At 40.7% G+C, this 25,988-nt stretch overlaps 1 protein-coding gene across 9 annotated transcripts in view; it reads right to left on the minus strand.

Annotated features, from left to right (window-relative positions):
- Utrn (utrophin) overlaps positions 1-25,988 on the minus strand; it is a 497,313-nt gene that overhangs the window by 119,233 nt on the left and 352,092 nt on the right. For all 9 annotated transcript variants that reach the window (XM_052751043.1, XM_052751044.1, XM_052751047.1 and 6 more), the window contains one exon: positions 20,396-20,552. In XM_052751043.1, coding sequence (XP_052607003.1) covers positions 20,396-20,552 — 157 coding nt within the window. The remainder of the gene's footprint in view (positions 1-20,395; positions 20,553-25,988) is intronic.

Consider the following 25,988-nt stretch of genomic DNA (forward strand, 5'->3'; position numbering starts at 1 on the left):
TTTCGGCTGAAGCTGCAGAGTTCCGGAATGGTTTAAGTCGACATTCAGACTGTTACAAGTGAGAGTGTTTTACAGGTAGGAACAATAACAAGCATGAATGAAAGCCAAAAAAGATGGTTTCTGAAAATGTTGTGTCTGTTGAAGCAAAGAAGAAAAGGATGGGGGAAGGGGAGGGGGGTGTTAAGATATTCATCTACGGGAGTTAGCTACACTGTCCTTGAGTTTACCAAAAGTGAACTTGGAGAACTCCCACTGTGTTGAGCTGCTAAAACATGACAGCCTGTTCTATGACACTTCTTCATAGAGACTGACAAGAAAAGCTGCATCCGATGATACTGAAGAAGGCAATTCCAAAGTAGTAATGCAATCCTTAGTAGTGTTTTATGTTCTTTAGAATATATTGAGAAAAATTAAGAGAAAGAAACAAATTAAATTACGTGAGATCAAAACTAAACGAAAGAGAACACATAAAAGACAGTCTATGATGATCTTAAAATACAGTCCATCCATCTCTTATGCTGAGCTAATTACTGTTTTGTCCTGGTGAGGTCTTCCATGCAAATCTGTGACTCTCAAACAACTTGTCTTTAGCACATTTATTCTTTGAAGGAGGGATAAACTACTTTCACCCTCACTCCTGGAAAATGTTTGGTGTGTAAGACTCTAACTGACAAGGATTTCAAAACAACCAAACTCACTCAGGGATAAGATACCAGCATGCAAAGACATCTCATGCACTGTCTTAATACTGTTGCTAAATCAAAGTGGCTGCTAACATTGTTAGCCTTTAAGATTCATATACAGCCACATCTTCAGGCCTTAATAATTTGCTTATAGAGCAAATCATTGGCAATGCACTATGAAAATGCATGAGGTTTTTTTCCTCACTAAGATACTTCTTGGCATTGTAGAATCAATAGTCTTCTCTTTTGGACATAACTAAATGTTTTAACAGTGTTTATCATAACTGGGTTAGGATGAAAGGTTATTTGGAGGCTAAATTCTTGTCTTCTACAGTGAGTAAAACACGAAAAGTGAAAAAAAAATCTTAAAAGTATCAGAATCATCATCCTATACAGAAATGTGAAACTAAGCAGGAGAGAAACATGGGTCAGGAAGCCACAAGGGGCTATTGGAGGTGGAGAGGGAAAGGAACAGCCAGGACAAGAACAGTCAAAGGTTACTTGACTTTTAGATGATGTACAGTTATGATTTGTTAAAAATTAAGGACTGAAAGCAAGACCCACTCCCATACCAAGTGAGCACTCCACAGTCCAGCAATCATATGTAAGGACACAGACGGGAATAAAAACTTTCCCTCAAGATCCACAGACACATTTACGTGTACTCCCTAACATTTATCACATTGGGCAGGGACGTGAGCACATACCCCAACCAGTGAGTATTACATGGCCATGCTAGAGAACACACAGCCTTCAACATTCCTGTTCAAGAAATACAGCTCAGGTGGCCCCCGGTTCTGACAGCTCCATGAAATAAAACAGATCTGTCTTCTGACATGTAAAGTTCTGATATGTGGAAAGAAAGGCATCAGAAGAAACTAAGACAAAATAGATTTTTTTGTTTGTTTGTTTGTAGACAAACATATGCATTTAGGGGTCTGGTGCATGTTATTTAACAGAAGATTTTCATATATTTAGATGAAAGAGATCAAGAGTTGCAAAGTATCCCTAGTAGTTACTTTCAAAATCACTTGTAAATAAATATAAAATGACAGTATGAGAATATCACATTGATTTATATTCTTAAAAAAGCAGTGAACTTCATTTTTTTTTAATTTTAATAGTCAAGAATACTTATCCCCCAAATTGGAATATAACCAGTAAATACAGGAGCAGTGAGGATTCATAAAATGATACATGGGACTCTGCTAAAATTTTCCTTTGGGTGGGGACATGCCGGAAATGTAACCATTCAAGTCCACGGTGGCTGAAGAAAAGGAGAAGGTCCCAGAAGACCATCCCTTCACCCTGGCTCATCCAACAGGGAGAAAATTCCATGGGTGGCATCTTAGAGACATCGCTAAAGAGAAACTAGACAACACCAACAGATGTACAAGGACATAAAAGGATGGAAGAAAGACTAATTCTTGTGAGGAAGAGCAGGCACAGTGCTGAGCCTCTGGGAAAAGAAAGTGTTTATAGAGCGATGTCCACAGGGTACATCCAGATGCCATGGGGAGAAGGTGATCCTTGCAACTTAAGCAACAGTATTCCTAAACCTCGGAAAGAGGACAAAAAAAGAGTTTGTGTTAGGATAATTTTTAGGTTCTCACAAGTCCTTGAAATAAATGTCTGTTTACAGAAAAACTACTAAGGAAACAAACTGATCAATTTCCCCCACAGGGCTAGAATTTTATCAATTATGCATGGGGACTCTCACAGTAGAGCAGTTTCTTTGGCTGGCTGTTTACTGTGCTCAGAAAGCTCTCTCCCCAGAGAGCCACACCGTAGACACTCTTGACCACAGATGCCTTACAGACAGAGGTTCACACAGCTATGCCAGCATTACAGCAGCAGTCACCTTTCTTGTTTCCCACATTTCCTATTCCTATTACTCTGATTCTGTCTTCGTATCTCCCAGACCTACTGCCTCCACTATGCAAGGACAGTATGTATTCGCTTTTAATGTTTTGTTTCATCTCTGTCTTTCTCAGATACACTGTAAATTCTGTGCACTTCTGGATCTTATTCTCCAGGAAGCCAAGCATTGGACTCGGCACTGAAGTGCTCCCTCTCAATGGTAGAGTTCATCTGAGTCTTGTAAAGAGAGAAAGGTTCTTCCCCCAGAGAAAATCACCCCTTTTCAGGGGAAGCACACCCCTTTAGCATCTATACATGGCAGCTGCTGAGGCTGAAGAAGAAGGCAGAGGTGGAATCAGAGACCACCTACGTGCTTTTGCGCTTCTGATGCTTAAGAATGGATGATGGCCAAGCTGCTAAAGAGTCAGACAACTTGGGTTAGGAAGTGACTTCAGATTTACATATTTTCCTTAACAATATTGTTGGGTCTGCTAGATTAATAAAACCCAAGTCTGAGTATTTAAAAAAAAAAAAAAAAAACCTGACATAAAATGCTTGCTGGGAAATGTCTGGGAACTAGTTTGCTATGCCCAAGTAAGAAGTATAGTAGGCATGGGCAGGTGGAAATTTACACTAAGTAAATAAAATGCTGGGCCTCTCACCCTAATGCCAACACTCTCCCCAATATCATTGAGAACCACATATATTATATTGTATCTGTGCGTCCTCTATTTTGAAATTTTAATTTTGTCATTCAATTTTTCCTATTTCAATTTTACTTCATTGCATTCAGAAACAGACTTAACTTTCAACTTCATTTCAAACACGATCATCACGCCACCCTTTACCTCTTCATTAGACATAAAAGAAAAATCTACATTTCCTAAGCACCTAGAGAGCATTAATGATAAGGTAATTAGACGCCAATGAGCTGTTTTGTATACAAAGCTACAAAGTGGCATCAAGTTTCTGGTGTCACGTGACTCATTTGTGAGCCACCTCAAGTGAGTATAAGATAATCTAATTGGAATTTTTCTATGTTAATGACCTTATATTTTTACTGAAAACAATCTTCCTTCCAAACAATAACATGTTTTGGTAAAGATGTGAGGAACTGGACCCTCACAGGCTATTGAGAGATGGAAGAATGGTAGACTTTAGTTTGGTGGTTCCTTAAAATGCTAAACACAGAGTTACCTGTGCCCTAGACATCCCACACCTAGATACACCCAGAAATAAGACATCTGAACATATAAAAACACACATATATGTGCTCATAATAGCATGACATCCCAGCCAAATGGAGGGACCAACCAAACACTCATCCACTGAGCAATGGCCAAAAGAAATGCAGCAGATTGGCACAATGGATCTTAGCAAGGAAAATGAGTTACAGACCAATACAGGCTACCACTGGATAAACCTGACAGATGTGCTCAGCGAAATGATTTAGAAGAAAGCCTACAGTGTGAGAGTCCATTACCCTAGGATTGGAAGCTTGAGGGGGTGAGGTAGACTGGGGTTCTTTTTCATGAAAATAAACTTTATTACATCGAGTAATAAATGTATACAAGATACAAATGGTTTTAGACGTTTTCTTCCAGAGGTTTTGAGCAGCTTACAGCAAATGTGGAATCCAAATCTACAAAAGCTCCCAGTACAGAAATTCTGGGGATGCTTCTGAGGTCAGGTAGTTTGCTCTTTCTTCTCTACTTACAACTTGTGCTTTTTTTTTTTTTTTTTTTTAATTTGAGATTGACTTGAAAGCACTTAGCCACACAAACGCTTAATCAAAGCAACTGCATTAGGCAAGTTCCGCACTGGACAGCAATACAGTAACTTACTAGGTAAATCATTAAATCCTTATGCACCAAAGGGCCTGAGTCCTGGAGCTTATGAATAGCAACAAGTCAATCTGGGCGGTCTTAGGGTTTCTATTGCTGTGAAGGGACACCATGAACACAGCAACTCTTATAAAGGAAAACATTTAATTAGGGTGGCTTGCTTACAGTTCAGAGGTTAAGTTCATTATCATCATGGTGGGACACGGAAGAATGCAGGAAGACATGGAGCTGGAGCTGAGAGTTCTACATCTTACAGGCAACAGAAAATGGTGTAACTGGCAGTAGCTGGAGCATAGGAGATTTCAAAGCCTACTCCCACAATGACACGCTTCCTCCAAGGCCACACCTCCTAATAGTGCCACTCCCCTTGGGGGCCATTTTCTTTCAAACCACCACAGGGGTGATTGATGCAAAAGGTAAATGTATCCAAAGGACGATTGAAGGAAGACACTGGTACTTAAGGGCAAACAATAGTTTGCTCTAAAGGAATTTCATAAGCACCTTTTAAATCAATGCTGGAAGGAAGGAAATTAGTACCTTTAAATAACATACTATTAACAATCATATATGTAGGGGCTGGAGAGATGGCTTAGTGGCCAAGCGTGCTTGCTGCTCTTCCAGAGGACCCAAGTTAGCATCCCAGTACCAGCATTGGGTGACCCGCAGCTACCTATAATTCCAGTCCCAGGGCATCTGCCAGTCTCCATGGGCACCTGCACTCATGTGCACATACCCACAGATAGACGCACATATATGCACAAACACACAATTAAAAATAAACCTATATAGAAAAGGAGAATATATGTATTAGAAGCCAATGTTTCATTTCTACAGCACTACACACAACTTTTCCAATGCTTTCCTTCAATGATTCCTCCCAGGTTAGGTTTATTTATAAAATGAGATACACAACTATTACTGAATCAGAGAGTCCATATGTTTAAATTCCTGTGTTCATTGGAGATCTTAATATATGTAGTTTTAAAGCAGAGCCGATGTTTACTTTGAACGTATATACTCACGAGGTAAAAGGGAGCATACACTGAGGCAACCTGACAGCATTCAGCACAGAAGGAAAAACAGCAAACCATATTCCAGGAAGTGTCTCAATACCCAAAATTTGTCAGTCTTCTCCCTCTCAGCTCATATACAGAACTGTCCCACTCCTGAGCTGAACAATTCAGGGAACAGGAAGACAGGGAAAAGGTAACTTCTCGACTGGGGATGGGGGCACACTCTCAGCACTAGGAGGCCACTGCAGGGGCAGCCACACATTCCGTGCCAACATGGACTGCACCGCAAGAGCCTGACATAGAAACAAGAGAACCCTCTTAACTAACACATGTTAAAACATCAGTGTGCTGATGAGCTGTCTTAGACTCCAAATATCCCATGTAATTACCACAAAATTATCTCTAGCTGTTGATGAAAGATTCTTGCTTATATTTCTAGGGAAAGTATCACTCTTTGTTAAAGATTCAGTTACTTAAAGTAGAAAAGGGCTGAGGCTACAGTTGAGTTTCTAGAGGGCTTGCCTACCATGCTCAAGGTCCTGGGTTCAATCCCTGGCTCAGCATAACATAAGTGTGGTGGCACACTCCTGTAAAAGCACTTGGGAGGCAGGGACAAGGGGATCAGAAGTTCAAGGCCACCTTCACCGACACTGCAAATTTCATATTAGCTTGGTATACATAAAGTGAGACATTGTCTTTAAAAAAAACAGTGTGTATATATATATATATATATATATATATATATATATATATACATGAAATTGTTTTTAAAATGTGCAAATGAACAAATAAAAAGTATTGAATAGGCATAAAGAGATTAAAAAGAACATCCTACTCAAAGAGGTGTTCCCTTATGTGTATTTCACTCAGTTGGCAGTCAACAAATCTTCATTGAGGATATGGAAATGTGGGTACAAAAAGAATAGGAAATAATGCAGCTGGAGGACCAAAATGCAAGAACAAAGAAGGGAGATAAGAAAGGCTGCCAGGATGGATGTTCCGTGGGAAGGTGCCATTCTGCACCTCAACAAGCAACAGAGTTAACTTTGTAGACTCCAGGAAAGAGCATTCTAGGACTCAGCATGGTGGTGTGATTGAAATCACAGCAAGAGACCAGCATGGCTGAGACCAGTAAGCAAGAAGAAACAGCAAGCGCTGAGATGAGCACTGTGTGCACAAGGGAGGCAGAGGGGACTCATACAGGCCGTGCGTGCCTTCCTGAGACCAAGTCTTTCCTGCAAAATTCGACTTATTTTAACAGGAACATGGTGGCTGCTGTGCTGAGAACCCCAGAGACAGATGAATGGTAACAAGTGGCCAATGCAGATTCTGCATCTCGAGGAGAGAACTTAGACTCCCTAAAACATTAGAAGAAAAAGATGGGATTCAAGGTGATTTTTTTTTTTTAATTTAAGTCACTGAAATCACATATCCACCAAGTGAGATGGAGAGGTCTGAGTAGAATGTTCTAGAGGCCAATACTGCAATGCTTGCTGCTTGCCCATATCATATGCAAAGATTAGGGTCCCTGGAGAGGTGATACATGAACACATTCATACATTTGGGAGTGGCTGGCTTGCAGATAGTCTAAACCCAGTGAAGATTGAGTACAGAGAATGGCATGACATGGCTCCTAGTGTATCCTACTTTCTCAAGAAGTTTGAAGATGGACCAGAAAGGGAAAGAGAAGGAGCTGCTGTGAGAGGATGAGGAAATCAGGATGGCACGGCACCCTAGAGAGAGGTCAAGTGCAGAGGGAGTGCAGAGGAACAGTGAGCGAGTCACCAGGAAAGGCGAGGACCAAGTATGGGCCACAAACCAAGACTCGGCCAACACAAACATCCACAGCAAGTTACGTCAAGGGGCACATGATTCAGTGTGAGGACCACCACGGCTGAACAGCTGACTGGAGGAGATAGGAGATTCTTACAGTAAGTTTTGACAGTCTTTTATTATTTTTTTTATAACATTCTGGTTTATGTCTGTCAAAGCACATACATAAATGTTCTTGATCAGATCTAACTAAAACAGCAAACTCCAGTGCAAAATGAAACCACAGGGCCCCTTATCCAAATATTAGGAATTCCAAGATAACAGCAAGGCATTCAGTGAAGCCTAGGGACCCTTCTGAAGAGCTGGCCCTGGTGAGGGCATATGGAGTACTTAAGCAGCTGACTTGGACATGGGGCGTCTAAATTGGAGCAGGTTAGAGCAGTGTTGGTACAGCTGGGTTCTTTAACTTTTGCTTCCCAAAAGAACTTCACTGCTTACTAGAGAATAGAATCAGGAAAATAAAAAATAAAAAAAAAAAAAACGGTACAAACATAAGGAGAATCTGCTGGAACATAATTTATTCCCTTTCCCCTCCCAACTTGCTTTCAAAGCTAAATCAGCATGTCTGGATCTAAGTCATTTTGTATGATAGCAAAGAAGGGCAGAGAGTCGTTAAATTTGATAGCACTAATAAAACTACAAGGAAAAAAAGGAGAAAAACGGGATTATGTTCCATTGGTATGCAGACAAAAAAAATTTTTAATTCTCCTTCATAGTGCACAGTGCCGTAAAAGTTTTGGCTAATGTCTCTAAATGATCAGTTAAATGTATAAATTCATTTTGGTTCCACCCCACTGACATCAAAAATAAAGGCTAAATCGGAATACTAAGTATGAATGCTAAAAGCGAGACAGGACTCTCCAACTTCTCCCAGTAATAAACCAGTCTTTCAGCTGCACTGTTGAACACACACGCATGCATGCAAGCATGCATGCACACACTCACTCACACACGCACGCATGCGCGCGCACACAAACACCTCTGCATCCCTCTAATTCAGCAAATCTATTAGCATTGTCTCTCATGCACCTATGCTTCCTGACTGTGCCCGTGTCCCTACTACAGGGCTTTTGACAGTGACTATCGTTACTTCTTGGCAAACCCACTCCTGCTACCATGAGTCCTGTGAAAACAAGGCCCCTCTAGTGACAGATGCATGTTTACTATCTAACACAGGATGCTAACCAGGAGACACAACATGGACATGGAAAGGAGAACTGAACCGCTAGATACAGGAAACCAACACTAAGCAACATAGATCCAAGAACTGGTTCACTAGGAAGCGGTCGGTTGGTTTCATAGAGGGCCAATTCTTGCCCAAGTATGGTCAGTCACACTCTTTATTTCAGTGGTTCTCAACCTTCCTAATGCTGCGGACCCTTTAATATAGTTCCCCATGTTGTGGTGACCTCCAACCATAAAATTATTTTCATTGTTACTTCATAACTGTAATTTTGCTACTGTTATGAATTTGTAATGTGAATATGTGATATGCAGCATATCTGATATGCGACCCCTGAGAACGGCTTTATTTCATCACCACATTGATAACTATTAAGCTTCCTTGGGCCCCTTTAAGTATACATTCTGTGAGCCCTAGCTCTTGGGAATGAGGCTTCGTCTATGGCTCCCAAGCTTAGAAGACAGGACCACACACAGTAAACAGCTAAAGGGGAAGGCTCTCTTAGAAAACTGCTGACTCAGCTGCACATCGGTAACTGCTCCACCAACAGACAGGACGCTGTGTGCTGTGTGTTCCTGAAAAGGAAAACAGCACAGTTGCAATGGTCAGAGGGGCACTTAGAATTCTCTTTTAATTTTAGAAATCGGGGCTGCAGAGACTGTTCAGTTTGTGAAGTGCTTGCAATGGCCTTGCACACACGAGGACCTGAGTTTGATCTCCAGAATCCACTTTTTAAAAGCTAGGCACAGTGGGATATGTGCTTGCAGCCTCAGCACCCAGGAGGGAGGGGCAGTTACATGGGGCCTTGAGGCTCATTGGCCAGCCACCCAAGCCAATGAGACGTGGCCTAAAAAAAAAAAAAAAAAGAATAAAAATAAGGATAAGAAAAAAGAGAGGGAGGGAGGGAGGGAGGGAGGGAGGGAGGGAAGGAAGGAGGAGGGAGGGAGGGAGGGAGGGAGGGAGGGAGGGAGGGAGGAAGGAAGGAAGGAAGGAAGGAAGGAAGGAAGGAAGGAAGGAAGGACATTTCCAAGGACTGATACCCAAGTTGTCTGACCTCCACATGGATGTACACATAGTTGTGTGTATACATGCATGGGAGCTCCTCAACTTAATTAGAAAATGACCAAATTATTACCACAGAAAAACCTCAGAACACACAGCAAGGCCTTGACATTACAGGCTTATAGGCAATCTCAGATTAATAGGAAAACCACACCCCACACACACATGCAAATACACCGAACCCAAATTTAACAATGAGACATTGACATTTTATTTTTGCTGTAGTTTGTTGGGTTTTTTTTGAGAAAGGGTCTCACAATGTAATGTTGGCCAGCCTGGAACTAATGATGCAGACCAGGCTGACCTCAAATTCATAGAGATCCATCTGCCTCTGGCTCCTGATGCTGGGTTTAAAGGCGTGTGCCACCACACCTGGTGGAGGCTTAAAGACAATATTAGAATCTGTTACTTTAATGAGTGAATTTTCTTATGTATCTTGGCAATTCGGTTTAAGCCCCAAATGTCCTGGTTCTTACATAATGAGGTCTGGATATAAAAAATTAAATTGAGTTAGGGAAAGGTCAAAGTAACCCTGAGGGAAGGACACACACTAAGAAATTATACCTGAATCATGCAATTTAATCATTCTTGGTGATTTGCTTTTATAAAACCAACATGCATTTTATTGGGAAAAGAGTGTTAGAGCTCTGATAATTGCCTCTGCATAGCTCAATATTTACATTGCTATGAAAATAAAGTGTAAATTGAATATTAAAAACTGCATTTGCAACTGTAGGCATATTTAGAATATCTGACTGAAGTTCATGGCATTGTATATTAATGCTATACACACTATAGGTGCTTTATAAGAAATCGATGACTAGATGACATGTTCTTGATAGTGAAATTGCATATAAAACATCTGCTTTTCTGCAAACTCAAAAAAAAAAAGAATAATTAACGTCACTGATGGGAATGTTCAGCAATCTTCATTTTACAATTCACTAAAACAGCTATATGGTAATTATTTTAATATTTAAAATAAATATATACTCACATAAGAAGTAAGTATATATTTAATTATATATACTTAATAAGAGCATGATTGTGTTGTCTACCCAATCTGTAAAGACTGGAATATGACTCGTAAATAATTCAATAAATTAATACTACATAGGAAGTGGTGGAGGGTCTGTGTGTATGCAAAACTGTTGGGCTGTGTTAGATAGTAAATAATAAGTATTAATAGAGTTTTATTTCCATGAAACAGTTCATATACCCTATATAGAATTAAGACAGAAGTGATCAAAATCATCAACACATACTGTGGTAGTTAGTTTTAAGTATTCATTTGACATAGTCTAAAATCAGCTTGGAAAAGCATTTCAATGAGAAATCACCTACATGAGGTCAGTTTGTGGACATGTCTTTGGAACACTGTCGTAATTCCATTAATTGATGTGGAAAGAGTCAGCATAAAGTGGGTAGCATCATTCCCTTGGTTTGGGTTTTGAACCCCTTAATAGTAGAGAGAGATGAGCAGTAAGCATGCTTGCATTAAGCCATTTCTGTCTCCTCTTGATTGTGGCTATGATGTGACTCCCTTGACATCCCGTCCCTGAAGTGATGGGCTGTAACCTAGAGCTGTGATCTAAAATGAACCCTTTCTTCCCAAGTTACTTTTTATCAGGGTATCTTAACACAGCAACAGAGACAGAAGTAATGCACAGACTCTGAGCAATGACCAGAGAAAACACCAGCCTTCACACACTGAGCATTGTACCTTGTGCCCAGTCACAGGCCAGACAGTTCATCAATAAGCCCAATAACACTACTGTTAATAAATCACATCTTCAAGAAAACTACAGGCATTCAATTAAGAGTACAAAAGCTTCTGAGGTCCCATGTTCTAGCATTTATGCTAAAAAAGGGAAGGATTCCCATCCATGGATGGCTCATATCGGCAAGGAGGGAGAGGTTCTGAGCAGGCTTTGCTCTAGGCCTTCCTTCCTGCTCGTCTCTCTCTATGCTCATCTTCCTGCAGGCTTCGTTCCATTTCTCCAGGAGCACCAGCCTCGTTAGCTACTTTGCTTCTTTTGCTTTGTGGGCTACAGGCAGCTGTCATGTTCGGGAGCCCAGACACACTGTGGGTGGCTTTCTGCTTTTTAATGTCTTAATCTATAATTGCTAGATGTTTGAACAAGGAGTAATTTGAAGCATGATCCTATACTACCTTCCTAACTCTGGAGATCTGGGGTCAAACTTTAAATGGATGGTATTTCTTTAAGATATATTCAAACAAACCACAAGCACAAGATCTCTGGGGAACACGAACTATTAAAATGTATCACAGAGGTGCAGAGGCCAAGTTTTACTGCTTTGGGGATATAAGTATTAACTTCTTAACATATAAAGCATCTAGTAAATGGTATATATAGGGTACAGGTGGTGAAGTAATAACACTGCCATTATCCAATGCCCTCTAGCCTCTGTGGGCAAATGCATGCACATGGTGTACATACCAGCAAGCTGACACACATATTCAGATTCATGAAAGTAAAACAAATAAGTCATTAAAAAACAACTCCAGTGGCCATTGTTAAGTGAATACTTAAAGGTCTGTATTACGGTGAGTGAGTTAAACATGCTGATGGGAACTAATGAGGAACTAAAGAGGTTAGATAATGTGTCCTTCAGGTTAGATCACATAGCTACAGAGGAGAGGGAATAGAGAGCAAAGCCAGGCCTACTACCTAGACCCACATGCCAGAGCTCATCAGGATGCACCTCAGAATACTGGATAGTACCCCAAAATCCATGAGATGTGCTCTCATAAAAGTTCAATCAATTCATATGTACCAACTGATGATAATATAGGTAACAAATATATTTGTTTTACATACAATTACTTTATTTAAATTATTCAAATGATTCCTTGACATCAGATATTGATAGTGATGGATACACTTAATTATTTTATGTGCAACAGCTGTGCATCCACTCGAGGCTCAGAGACACAAGCTTTACTATTTAATATACTTTTATAAGATAATAACACTGGTGATACCATTTCAAAGCCAAGGTGCCTGTCTGACTAACATCGGCATACGTGGTATTCAGGTGCATCCAGTAGGTGTGCCTCTTTATTTTGTCTACAGTGAATGTACCTATGGCATCGCTTTGTAAGCTGATCTCTACATGCCATTCAAAATTTATTTTTAGGAAATCATTTCTCTTGGAAAAATTAACAAATCAGTGTTTTCATTTGTCTCTTTAAAAATGTTCCATTTTGTGGTGGTGCACGCCTTTGATCCCAGCACTTGGCAGGCAGAGGGAAGGGGATCTCTGAGCTTGAGACTACAGAGTGAGTTCCAGGACAGCCAGGACTACATAGAGAAACCCTGTCTTGAAAAACAAAGCAACAACAAAAAAAATCATTTTGTAATATCTAGACATCAGATATTATATCTATTATTTATTTATATTGATTAGTATTATCTCATTGGAAATAAAGTAATTCAGACCTGTGAACTCATTCTACCTGTAAGACTAGAGAATGAACTCAAAATCATATACCACATCCCCCTATTTCTACATGTATGAAATTGCCAAACAGTCAACTTAAAGACACACGTACACACACACAAATCAAAATCAAGGGAAAAAAGAACTCCATCTTATTTTAGGGGAATTTTATAGAACTGAAAAATCACGCCTAAAGTAAGCATAATGCTATTTAAGGTACATTCTGATTGATTCTAATTATATACTTTTAAGCCAGAAGGCTTAAAAGTTCTTTGAAGTTAGGAAGATTTTTTTTTTAACTTTATTAAGACTAAAGCCTAAAAAGCAGGTAATCAGGAAAAAAAAAAGACTTGAACTGTACATTGGAAAAATCTAAAAGAGCTAAAAATAACCTTGTTTCACCATGTTAAAAACGTATCTGTGAAAACATTGCTTAAAAAAATCATGTTCTGCTTGAAGCTACATTGCCATGCTGTTTTCAATGAAGACCGTTCTAGATCCTTTAGAGGAGCCTGGAAATAAATGTGCCCATGAACTCAAAGTCTATGTGCAATGTAAGAACAAAGATGGAGGATGAGGGAAACAAACGATGATGGCAGACAGCCAGAGTCCACGGCGAACAATGGGAATGTGCATTTCACAGTTCTGCTATAATCCCTTTCTCAATGCTCTCTCATTACACGGAAAATGGAAACACACAGGCTGCCCCTTCCACAAAACTTCCACGTGGTCAGGGGCTGTGACTGGTCTCTGCACCAGGGTCTTAGAAACTACCAAGCACACAGAAGGATTAGGATGAGTATCTGCTGGAAATGAAAGGGAAAGGCAGAGGCTGCTGCTGAGATTTCATCAAACCGTGCTGTGTTTCTATTTTCCTCTGTGCAGTGAGCATGTCCTGGAGCCCTTGGGGTTCTAACAACCGGCCAGTTGAAAAGAGAGAGAGAGAGAGAGAGAGAGAGAGAGAGAGAGAGAGAGAGAGAGAGAGAGAGAGAGAGCGCTGCCTGGCAACACACCTGGAAGAGACTCACTTAAGGACATCACTTGCCTCTACTGTACAGAGACCTCTCAGATGATTATGAATGGTGGCGTTCCACAAGAACTACAGACCGGTATTAAGACTTGATTGCATCATCCTCCATAGAATCATGTGTTTGGATACTTGGTCATCGGCCGCTGGTGATGCTGTTTAGGGGAGTTCTAGAAGCTATGGGATATGCAGCCCCGGAGCAGGAAGTGGAGCATCCTGGGACAAGCTCTACTTCAGACCCAAGCTCTCTGTGTGATGCAAAATCTTGGCTTGTTAACTTGACACACTCGGGAACCTAAATGGAGGAAGCGTCTCCATCAGATTGTCAGGTGGCCGTACCTGTGGGGGCTTTTCTTAATTGCTAATTGATGTAGGAGGACCCGATTCCCTGCTCACCCTAGGCAGTTAGGCGGCCCGGGCTGTAGAAGAAAGGCTGCTGAGCAAGCCAGTAGGCAGCACTTTTCCTTGGTCTCTGTTTCAGTTCCTGCCTCTAGGTTCCTGTCTTGAGCTCTTGCTTTGGCTTGTCATGGTGGATGATAGATTGCAACCTGTAAGCCTTTCCTTGTCCAAGTTGCTTTGGGTCCATGTCTTATCACAGCAACTGAGAAGCAATCTGGGACAATCTGTTTACTCATCTGCTGAGATAGAAGTGAGCTGCTCATGCTACCACTGCCATGGGCAGGAACCATTACGAATGTTGCCATACCTTCCCTGACATGAAACTGAGCGTCAAAACAAATCCTTCCCCCAATGAGTCATTTTTGCTAGACAAGAAAGTAACTACCCCAACAAGTAACATATTTTTTTAAATTATGCTGTAATTGTACTAACGCATAATGATTATGCTCTAATTCTAATCACGTGCACTTATATTAATGTAAACTAATAATAATTATACCCATCTGCACCATATGTATAATTACATAATTTCAAAAATTACCCTTGGTTGTTGGGAAAGAAAGCAGCTTTTGACAGAATATGCATAATTGAGTAAAATGATGCACTACCCTATGGCACTTCACATTTTTAAAAATTATTGTCATTCACGTTATTCCATTTGGAATCATTCTGCAGAGGAGTTAGGAGTACTCAGCATGGTTTGAATGTTTATGTTTCTCTAAAACCTGCGTGCTGAGATTCTTACTTCAGAGCTAGAGCAGCGGGAGAAGACAGTCTCTGAGAGCTCACTAGATCATGAGGGAGGAAGCTTCAAGCATGGAATTCTCCCCTTTAAAAAGAAGCCCTTTCCACCATGCAAGGAACGAGAAGGATACTCTCTGAACCAGAAGCAGTCACCCACCACCAGTCATCAAATCTCCCTGTTTCTTGATCTTGGATTTTCAGCCTTCAGAACTCTAAGAAGTAAGTGACTGATGTTTCCCAAGCTAGCCAATTGGCTATATTTTATTAACATGTCTAAACTGACTAAAATAATACTATTCCCATTTCATTTGTGTGAAGAATGAAGACTGGGTAAAGCCAGTTAACATATTCAGAGTCACTCAGGATGGCAGTGCCAAAGACAGCTCTGAAGTGAAGGTATTCTCCTTTCAGCTCAAGGCCCCTCCCTCTTCTCCCATCTCCCCAGAAACAATGCCTGCTCACATCTCTCACCCACACTACCACACACATAAGCCGTCAGCTGCAACTTCTTAACCCACTCCAGTGCACCCTGAACCCCATGTCAACAGAGTCCCAGGAGACTGTCTACCCAGCACACTTGTATCTCACACCGAGGAAGGACTCAACACACCTCTAATTTTCACACCTCCACTCCCAACACAATAATGAACCTAAAGAGAAAGTATGGAAGAATCAGGCTTTTAGCCTTAATGTTTTCTCCTAAAATTTTCCTTCCTGTGTAATTCACAGGGGCAAAGCTGGATGTGATATCAAGTAATACACCTATAAGCATATGACAGCCACCCTGAGTGAACCAGCAGCAATGACCAACACAGAATCTTTACCCTACATGCATCCACACTGCTCTGTATCATCAGATTCCACATATTCCACAGCAAAATAGATAACTGGTGATTTGTTTCTATTAAACTCTATGAGTTACTTTTCTCCACAAATGAATGCTATTAATTTAGTAGAAATGTATTGATGTATATAGTATTAGTCCTCAAAATAGTTTAATGTTTACTTTTTAACCCATAGCAGAAGGTAGATAAAGAAAAGTATAGAGTAAAAAGGTGGTAGCGAGTTGACTAGAGTATCACCCATCAATTTAAGCCAGGAGAGTGACACTCGAGAGAATAAAAGCAGATGGAGCAGAAACAAAAGCAAAAGCATGAGAATGTATTCGTGGTCCTAGGAACAACGCTAGTACAATAGTTCAACACACATGACCAGAACCAATGTTTAAAGTAGCCTTTTTAAGTTAGAATCCTAGATGGTGCCGCCACGACTCTTCCTTCTCGTATTCATCCTGTTGACAACCGGCTCCCCCTCTTCTTCATTTTGAGAGGGTATCCACACAGATGACCCTCTCGCTACCCTCGCTTCTCAGAGCGCCACTGGTTTTCGCCCAAGGCCCTTGCTCCCCACCCTCTTCGTACAAACCAACAAACCACATTCAGAGGACTATCATTAACAGTAATCCCCCCTCGACAACGCACCCCATGAATATCCTTTCTTTATCTAACACCTGCTGTCTTTACAAGTCACCCACACACACAAATTGTGCAACCAGAACAATCACTCAGCCCAATCACTTAGCTTAAATCACCAGCATCAAGCCATCCCATAATGTTGGCCTGTCTTGTTGTGGAAAGCTTCCTAGGTTAAATTACCCACTTTCAGATTTTATTTTCTACCTCTGCTCTCTTCAATTCCATACATCTTTTTCCTCCTACCCCTACCCACTCCCCAGCCTAGTGCTGGGGATTGAACTATTTGTGAATACTAGGCAAGTACTCTACCACTGAGCTACATCTCCAGCCCTCCTTCTTCTATTCAGTTAATGATCTTGCTTTCCATTTCATCGATAGCACTTTCACATTTCCAAACTCAAGTCCATCAAACCATTTCTATCCATGCCTATACATTTCATGTATTTTGCTATTGAGATGGTTAACTCTCTGTAGTCCTACCTAAAACCAGCTCCCCAGCAGTTCAATGGGCCCTATCTAGTCATTTCTCCATCAGACCTTCTCTGCTACGTCCTTGATTTTTTTCTCTGCTTTCCAGAGTCATTTCCATAAGCACAGAGAATTATTCTCCATCTTTATAAAATGACTACTGGATTGCATATTCGTCCTGCATCTGCTCCTTCATACTCGGCTCTTTCTTGTAAAAATTTCTCAAATAAACTTCTGTATTTCTGTCTGTATTCTCTCTGGAGTCTACTCTAATCATGCTTCAGACTCCACCACGCTACTAAACTCACCCTTGTTCAAGGCAACAAGCCAGCCTTCGGGATATCTGGTGTTCTGTTCTCTTCTCGATCTTTAGCAGTATTAGATCCTTGTTTGCACAATGCCCTCGGTACAGTACTCTGCTTGGTATCCTAGACTCTGCTCTCTCTGGGTTCTTCTGCACTGCCATCTCAGTCTCAACTTCCTGACCTGTAAAATCCAGGTTCCTCGCTGCTCACTCCTTATACTCCATTTTTCTATCTATAATCACTTTCTACGAGGCTTCATCCAATCCTGTGGCTGATCTATGCATTACAATTTTTTCCTCTGACTCTGACCTTTCCCTTAACTTCAAGTTTACATATTCCACTTCCTAATGAGCATGGACAGCTTATCATGTTAAATCTCAAGGTCCTGACTTACCTGCCCTGTCTGTTCCTTCATTTTTCCCATTGTCTAAATGAAACTTCTGCTTTCCATTTACTTTGTCCAAAAACTTCTGCTCCGTGACAAACCTCAGTCTTTCCCTTTCAACCCCTGTATTCAATCCTTCTGCCACCAATCCTGTTCTTCTCTTTCTAAATGTATTTAGAAACCAGCTGCTCTTCATTCTTTTTACTGTTATGCCATCTCAGTCAAGAACCAGGTTTTGAGTTATTTGTTCATTTTTTTTCTAATTTATTCATTTTTATTTTATATGTGTAAGTGCATAGATGCATAAATACTACAAGCATGCCTGGTGCCTATGGAGGCCAAATGGAATTGGATCCCCTGGCATTGGAGTTAAGTTATGGATGGCTGTGAACATCCATATGGGTGCTAATAACCAAACCTGGGTGAATGCTCCTAACCCCTGAACAATCTCTCCAATATCTTCATATATTTATTTGTGTGGTTCTGGGGGTGAATCAGGAGCCTTGCACATGATGGAAGCATTCCACTACTGAGTGACACTCCCAGCTACAAAAACCAGGTTTTTGTACAGCACTGACTCATCAGTGACAAGCAGAGTACCCAGTGTCTATCTGCCACTCATAAACACTGACATTATTACCAGCATCATTATCAGCATTGTCTTGATCATGCCAATGCCTGGGGCTAAAGTGTTACAGCAGGGTAACTCATGAAGTACTATAAGACAGAGTGTGATAGGCACTAAAGTCGGGCAACACCACTGAGAGGCACAGACAAGAAAACAGTCAGGACTGAGTAGGAGGGCCAGTGCAACTATTGTTCAAGGTTCTGTGAGGAAAGGATAATGACTTCATACCTAAGAATTGAGTTTTATTCAAAACTAGTGAGACATGGTCACCCGCAGGATTTACTGCACACGTGGAACACTAAGTATCATTAGAAAAGCTTGGTATTATTTGATTTCCTTACCAACGCCTGAAATGCAGGAAGGAAATAATCATAATACAGAAGAAAGCTGAAACAACACAAAGAGAGCCAGGCATGGAGAGTAAACCTTTAATCCCAGCAATCAGAAGGCAAGAGGATCTCTGTGAGTTTAGAGACAACCTGGTCTACATAGGAAGTTCAGAACTACATAGAGACTCTGTCTCAAACAAACAACTAAAAGAAAAAAAATTCTGTGATTTTTGCAAAGTCACTAATTTAAAATCCACTATTGTCGATTTTAGACCAACAGTGTCTCTGTCTTTCTATTTCAGAGTTATCTCTCCATCGTGTTCTCTTTCCACTGAAATAGTAATTTTATTCACTTAGCACAAGGGTCAGAATAAAATAAAATTCAAGGTCCTGTCAATATCTGTTAGAACATCTTATTAAATAGATGGTATCTTGTACCAGGAAAGCATATATTAATGTTCATCTGTTATGGGAACAGGCGCATAATGTTGTATTAAAATGTACAGACTTAGAATGAGAATTGGCACTGCATATGAGTAGGAAAAACACAATAGAACTAAATGATATGCAATATATGAGAAAATAGTACAAAAGGATATAAATAAAGTAATGGAACTCAGACTCGGCAAAGATATAGCGCTGAGGGAAATGTCAGATGAGATTTCAGGATTAATTGTTCATTCATCAGAATAAAAGCACAAGTGCTTTTTTTTTTTTTAAATAGGAATGGCTATCTGTGCAGAAGAAAATGTAACTTAAAGAAAGATGGAAGTTTAGGGAAATAAAACATAAAATGAACTTCATTTCATACTGTGGTCTTCGTTTGATCCAGGACTGAAATCTGCCCTACAGTTTTTCTCTACTTTTACTTTCGATAACAAGATGGTTTCAGGTTTAGTTGTTTGTTTCAGCCTCTTGCAAACTGGCAAGTGCTTTACCATGGAGCTATATCCTTAGAACTACTTCGTAATTTCATTTCTGTATTTATTCATTTACTTGAGATGGGGTCTCGGTATGTCGCCTTTGTTGGCCTCAAACTCACAGAGATCCACCTGCTTCTGCCTCCTGAGTGTTGGAATCAAAGGCGTACCAGCACCCCACTCCACTCTGTAATTCTTTCTGACAGCAGGACTTCTGCACGTATGGTTAAGTTGCAGTTGGGCGCAGCAGCGAGCACAGCCCTGCAATCCTACCACTTGGAGCCTGAAGCTGAAGGATCAATACAAGGTTGAGATGAACTCAGGTTACATGCTGAGTCTAAGGCCAGACTGGGCTACAAAGCAAGATCCTATCTTTAAAATGCATGCACATATGCATACATTCATATATGCATGCACACATCAAAATAAAGGATAACTTGTAGTTTGAAGTGTTTTCCAATACACTGATATCCAACAAATTCTATTAGAAAGTTAGATGAAGTTCATGATAAACTAGAAACAATATTCTGCTTTGGATAGCTGTGCTATGAAAGTTTTTAGTTAAATATGAACAAATCATGAAACATGAAACAAACAGAAGCAAAGAATATAATTAAATAAAATGCCCAGATATTGACAACTAGAAGTCAAAGAGGGGAAAGCTGTGGTAATTAGTTTATAATTCCATTTTTCTAGAACTTCGTTCAATTTATTTACCAAAATTGAATTTAAAACAAATAAATAAAAAGTGCCCGACGGACAGCGCACTGACCTTGCAGTGGTCATACTGAAGCTGTAAGGCGGGAACGTCCCCTCCAATGGGCATCTGTTTCTTAAGCTCTTCATCTTTCATATTTAGCCATTTGATCAGGTCTTCAAGAGATGCCAGCAGCCGGTTCCACTTCTCAGCACTGGCCTCCAAATGGGCCCTGTTGACAGACATAGATGACCACATGAAGAAGTGCCAGTGGACAGTTACAACTGAAAAATGATACACACTCAGGTGGCCTAAGTGTGTCCTGTGTGACCAAATCACACTCACTCCCCCAATAAAAGGAAGACTGACCCTGGGCACAGAAAACATACTCTTTGAGAAACAGTTATATCAAAAAAGTTCTATTATCCAGGCTATGTCTATACTACATTAAATTACAAAGCAGGTTCTGATAGCTCACATACACTATACACATATTGAATACAGAGATGTAAAGACTCTTTCTCACTTTTATCTAAATACATAGTGAGAGGGAGGAGAGGAATGGAACACACATAAAACATCTGGGGCCTGTTTATTGTTTCATGTCTTTAATCCCAGCACTCAGGAGACAGAGGCAAGCAGATCTCCGTGAGTTCAAGACCAGCCTGGTCTACATAGATTATGTAGGCAATCCAGGGATAAACAGTGAGGCCTTGTTTCCAAAAACGAAAAAAAAAAAAAGGAAAAAAGAGAAAAAGAAAGACAGACACTGGTTATTACCTTTTACAATTAAAAGAAAATTTATTTAAAATGTTATATTCAAAGTTTATTTTTCTCTCTAAATGGAAAAAAAAAGACTGATCTTTTAAGAAGAAGGGGGTCATTAACCCTCAGTTTTTCCTTATAATCAAGTAAATTGTTAGAAGCAAGACCTTAGAAATACTTCCAAGTTCCAATTGTTGGAATTTCTAATTCAAAACTGTTAAAAAACAAAAACAACAAAAATAAAAAAAGCCAGTAAGTCATTTGTGGTGGTTTGAAAGAAAATGGCCCTCAAAGGTAGTGGCACTATTAGGAGGTGTGGCCTTGTTGAAGTCGGTATGGCCTTGTCGGAAGAAATGTATCATTGTGGGAATAGGCTTTAAGATCCCCTTTGCTCAAGCTATGCCCAGTGTGGTATACAATTCACTTTTTGCTGCCTGCAGATCAAGATGTAGAACTCTCAGCTCCTTCTCCAGCACCACGTCTGCCTGCATGCTGCCATGTCCCACCATGATGATAATGGACTAAACCTCTGAAACTGTAAGCAAGTCACCCCAGTTAAATGTTTTCCTTTATAAGAGCTGCCATGGTCATGGTATCTCTTCACAGCAAGAGAAACCCTAAGACAACATTATTTAGCCAGGACACTACTTGGCTTTAGGTTGACTGGTATCCTGTGCCAAACTGCCATGTGAACAGAGAACAAGTAGGCAAAAAAATCACTGACCACAGTATTTTATACACTTATTTATTTACTTATGTATATATGCATGTATGCACACATGCATGTGCATATGTATATATGTTAAGAATTAAACTGGGGGCCTTGTACATGTTAGGTATTCTGTTAAATATGTGTATATATATTTTGACTTAATGGTGACATCTTTGTTTTATTAATTATTTCCCTTTTTAACACAGCCATCAATTACAAACTTCATAACCAAGGATGATTTTAGGAAATACTTGGTTACAGTTCTTAGCATTAATCAGAGGAAAAAATTCTTCTAGAAGAAGCCCACCCATGCAGCCTGGAACCCATAGAAGGGCTGTATTTAAAAACATGTACTATTTAGAGCAGCGGTTCTCAACCTTCCTAATGCTGTGACCTTTTAATACGGTTCCTCATGTTGTGGTGACCCCCAACCATAAAATTATTTTTGTTGTGATTACTTCATAACTATAATTTTGCTACTGTTATGAATCATAATGTAAATATCTGTGCTTTCCAATGGTCTTAGGTGACCCCTGTGACAGGATCATTCAACCCCCAAAGGGGTCACGACTCACAGGTTGAGAATCTCCAGGCATTCAAGGAATTGGACTTTTCTAAGCACTGCAGTACCCAAGTGGACAGTCATGAATGTGGATCTAGTGCTAAGCTGGCGAGATGGACTGTCGAGCCTGTCTGTGATCAATCTGGCTGAGAGGTTCAAGGTTGTTGGAGATTCACATAGCTTCATTACACAACATCTTCCAAAGGGAAGGACTTAAAGGAGTGGGGTGCATATATGTATGAGTTATCTGGGGAGCTTCAGCTATATAGAACATACATTCAGGCTCCATGTCTTCTAAGACTACTTTTACCATGATGTTGGCATTATGATCCTCACCTCCATAAATCCCATCCTTTACCAAGGGCATGGAAGCAACCCACCAGGATCAGCCACTCATGTCACTCAGACCTCTCAGGCATTTCCGGTGCCTATCTGATCCACTTTAGCTTTTGTCTCAAAGCTAACAGCTCTTGCTATAGGTAACCCAACACGTATTACCTCATTGGTCACACTTACATGCTATTTCCGGCAGTAGTCTGTGGTGATATTGTGCTCCCCAAAATATTGTGCACCCTAATAAACTTATCTGGGGTCAGAAAACAGAACAGCCACTAGATAAAGAGGCCAAAAAATGGTGGCACTCACACCTTTAATCCTAGCATTCCAGAGGCAGAGATCTATCCGGATCTCTGTGAGTTCAAAGCTACACTGGAAATAGCCAGGCATGGTGACTCACACCTTTAATCCCAGGAAGTGATGGCAGAAAGCAGAAAAGTATATAAGGCGTGAAAACCAGGAACTAGAACTGGTTAAGCTGTTAGGCTTTTGAGCAGCAGTTCAGCTGAGATTCATTCAGATGAGGACTCAGAGGCTTCCAGTCTGAGGAAACAGGATCAGCTGAGGAATTGGCAAGGTGAGGAAGCTGTGGCTGGTTCTGTTTCTCTGATCTTCCAGCGTTCACCCCAATACCTGGCTCCGGGTTTGTTTTTATTAATAAGACCTTTTAACAATTTGTGCTACAGTAGATATTCAATGACATCCTAAGTCTTGGTTAAAAGTTAATCCAGCTCATGTCTACTTCACAGAACAATAACCAGAGTCTACCATCCGATATTCCCGGCAGAAAAGGAAAAGCTGGTGCTCTAGGCTCACTTGAAAATCCCACGAGCCTGCATTCACATAGTAGCTGCAAAGGCCAATTACCTTCCCATCTAGTCACAGCTGCGCTGACACCTGGCTAATAAAACCAACTACTCAAACTCGAACATTCTCTGTCCCATTCCAAAAGGTTAGCCGTAAAATACTAAGACATGAATTTTAAGTCTTAAAGACGTCTAAAGCATTTTCTAATTATCTCAAAACTGGGTGGTTGAAATTTCATTATGGTTTAGCTAGCTTAATTTAGAGGGTGGATAGAGGGCTTGCTGTGCAAGCATGAAAACTGGGCTTTGGATCCCCAGAATCCACATCAAAAAAGCCAGGTAGGCAAGGTGGCTACTTTTAATCCCAGCCCTGGGGGTGGGGGTGGGTACAAAGACAGCTAGCTAGCTACAGTGGCTGGAATCCATGAGCTCTGAGTTCAGCTAGAAACCCTGACTCAATTAAGTAGAGAACAACAGTGGAAGACACCGGACTTCTGGCCTCCTCCGCACTTACATGCGTGTGCATGCGACCACACCCGCACATGTACACACAACCCCCCCCCCCCACCCACACACACAAAATTTCTTCTCTTTCTTTTTTTTCCTCCCCCCCAACCCCCCGAGACAGGGTTTCTCAGTGTAGTTTTGGTGCCTGTCCTGGATCTCACTCTGTAGCCCAGGCTGGCCTCAAACTCACAGAGATCCGCCTGGCTCTTCCTCTTGAGTGCTGGGATTAAAGGCATGTGCCACCACCGCTGGGCCCTTTTATTTTTTCTTCCTTTTACTATTGTTTCTACTTCTTCCACAGATGTTAGGCTTGACCTAACTTGATAAAACTGTCTTTTGTCAAGATCCTGAGTCTGTGTGAGCTCCAGCTTTTCTGTATCACTATTAATTTTGGAAAAAAAATTTTCCTGATACACAACAAATTTTCTTGCCATAGAGCACAGCTAAGTAATTCCAATTGTAGAAACTGAAAGCCCTGTACAGTCATAAGCTGCTAATGCAAAATACTTGTTGCTTTATATATGTTTGACAAGGCTGTTACAATTGCTTCCCAACCATGTTTAAATGCAAGAGACAGCTAGAAATCACAGGTTCGCATTCAACCAAGAAGTGCTGAACCTCCTGAGTAAACCACTTATGTGCACATCCAACCTCTTATTGAGATCTGGTACTGCGTCCTCAGTGTCTGTACTTTCAACATCAATCAATAACTAAGCTACATATTATGTTCCTTGGTAATCCAGTCCTACAGGCTTCCCGTAGAGCACACAAATGTCTTTCTCAATGCAATAGACTCTTTTCACTGCACAGAAACACTGGAATTGATCATTGAGCATTATGGTGTTCAGGTATTCAGCCCCCGAAGGACCATCTGTACAAATGAAGGCCATACTTTTTACAAGAGATGCTTTGAAATGAAAATGGAAGCGGCGATTCCATGTGCTGCTCCGCATCTCTGCTTTCCCATAATAAACACTGAGCTCATCAGACAGAACCTCTGCCCGGCAAACCTGTTCTGCTTATTCTCCAGTACTTTGCACCTCTGTACTTGGCAGATTACTACCATATGCCCAAACAGGCGCAGGCTTCCATAGTAGCCTATGGGGTTCCTGTTTCATTTCAGTTCTGTTTTCATCCTTAAAGATGAAAGAACCCACTGGCCTTTTCCTGGCCAGTGGGTTGAAGGCTTTGTGAGGACAAACTGTGTGTTTGTGTTTGGTTTAGCTGTGTTCACTTACTGTGACTATAACGTGAATTGCCCCAGCACTACAGACTGCAGGTCATCAACATGTTCTGGGCATTTTCAGGGGGAACATTGCTTTACCTAACTCAGTAACTGTAGAACTGCTTCTCAGTAGTGGGCTTAGCACAGTACCTTCTTTGCACAAGTTCATTCTCTGGATATGTGAAATGTGTAATGCAATAGACCCTTTCATTGACTACAGTATCAACACTAATATCGACAGTGAATTCTCCTTCACACAGATACCCCTTTCTGGATGAAATCTGTTTTTACAAAGCTCTAAGTTTTACAACTTTTTACATGACTAGTTATTCAAAAATTATAATATAAAGGCTTGTTAGACAAAAATTTATTAAAAGCTTATTTCACCAATCAACTACAGTAGAGAAAGAATTACAGAGTGGAATGCACACTCCTATCTGTTTTAAATCACCAAAATGATTTTTCAAAGGAACTGTCATCAAAGAAGTCATTATACCCTTCCCCAGAATATAAGCATCAACAAAGAAAATAGCATATGTAGGGTCATATGCTAAAAGATACCAGTTTGGGGACTAGGGACAGGAAGAAGTTGTAGAGTGCTTGCTTAGCACACACAGGATCCTGATTTGATCCCCAGCACCTCTTAAGCCAGGTGGGGCGGGGGGGCTGCCTGTAATCTCAGCACTCAGGAGGTAGAGGCAGGAGGAACACCAGTTCAAGATCATTTCCAGCTCCACAGTCAGTTCCAAGCCAGC

Source organism: Peromyscus californicus, unplaced genomic scaffold (genome assembly GCF_007827085.1).
Source record: "Peromyscus californicus insignis strain IS unplaced genomic scaffold, ASM782708v3 Scaffold_22__1_contigs__length_63687245, whole genome shotgun sequence".
Lineage (NCBI taxonomy): Eukaryota > Metazoa > Chordata > Mammalia > Rodentia > Cricetidae > Peromyscus > Peromyscus californicus.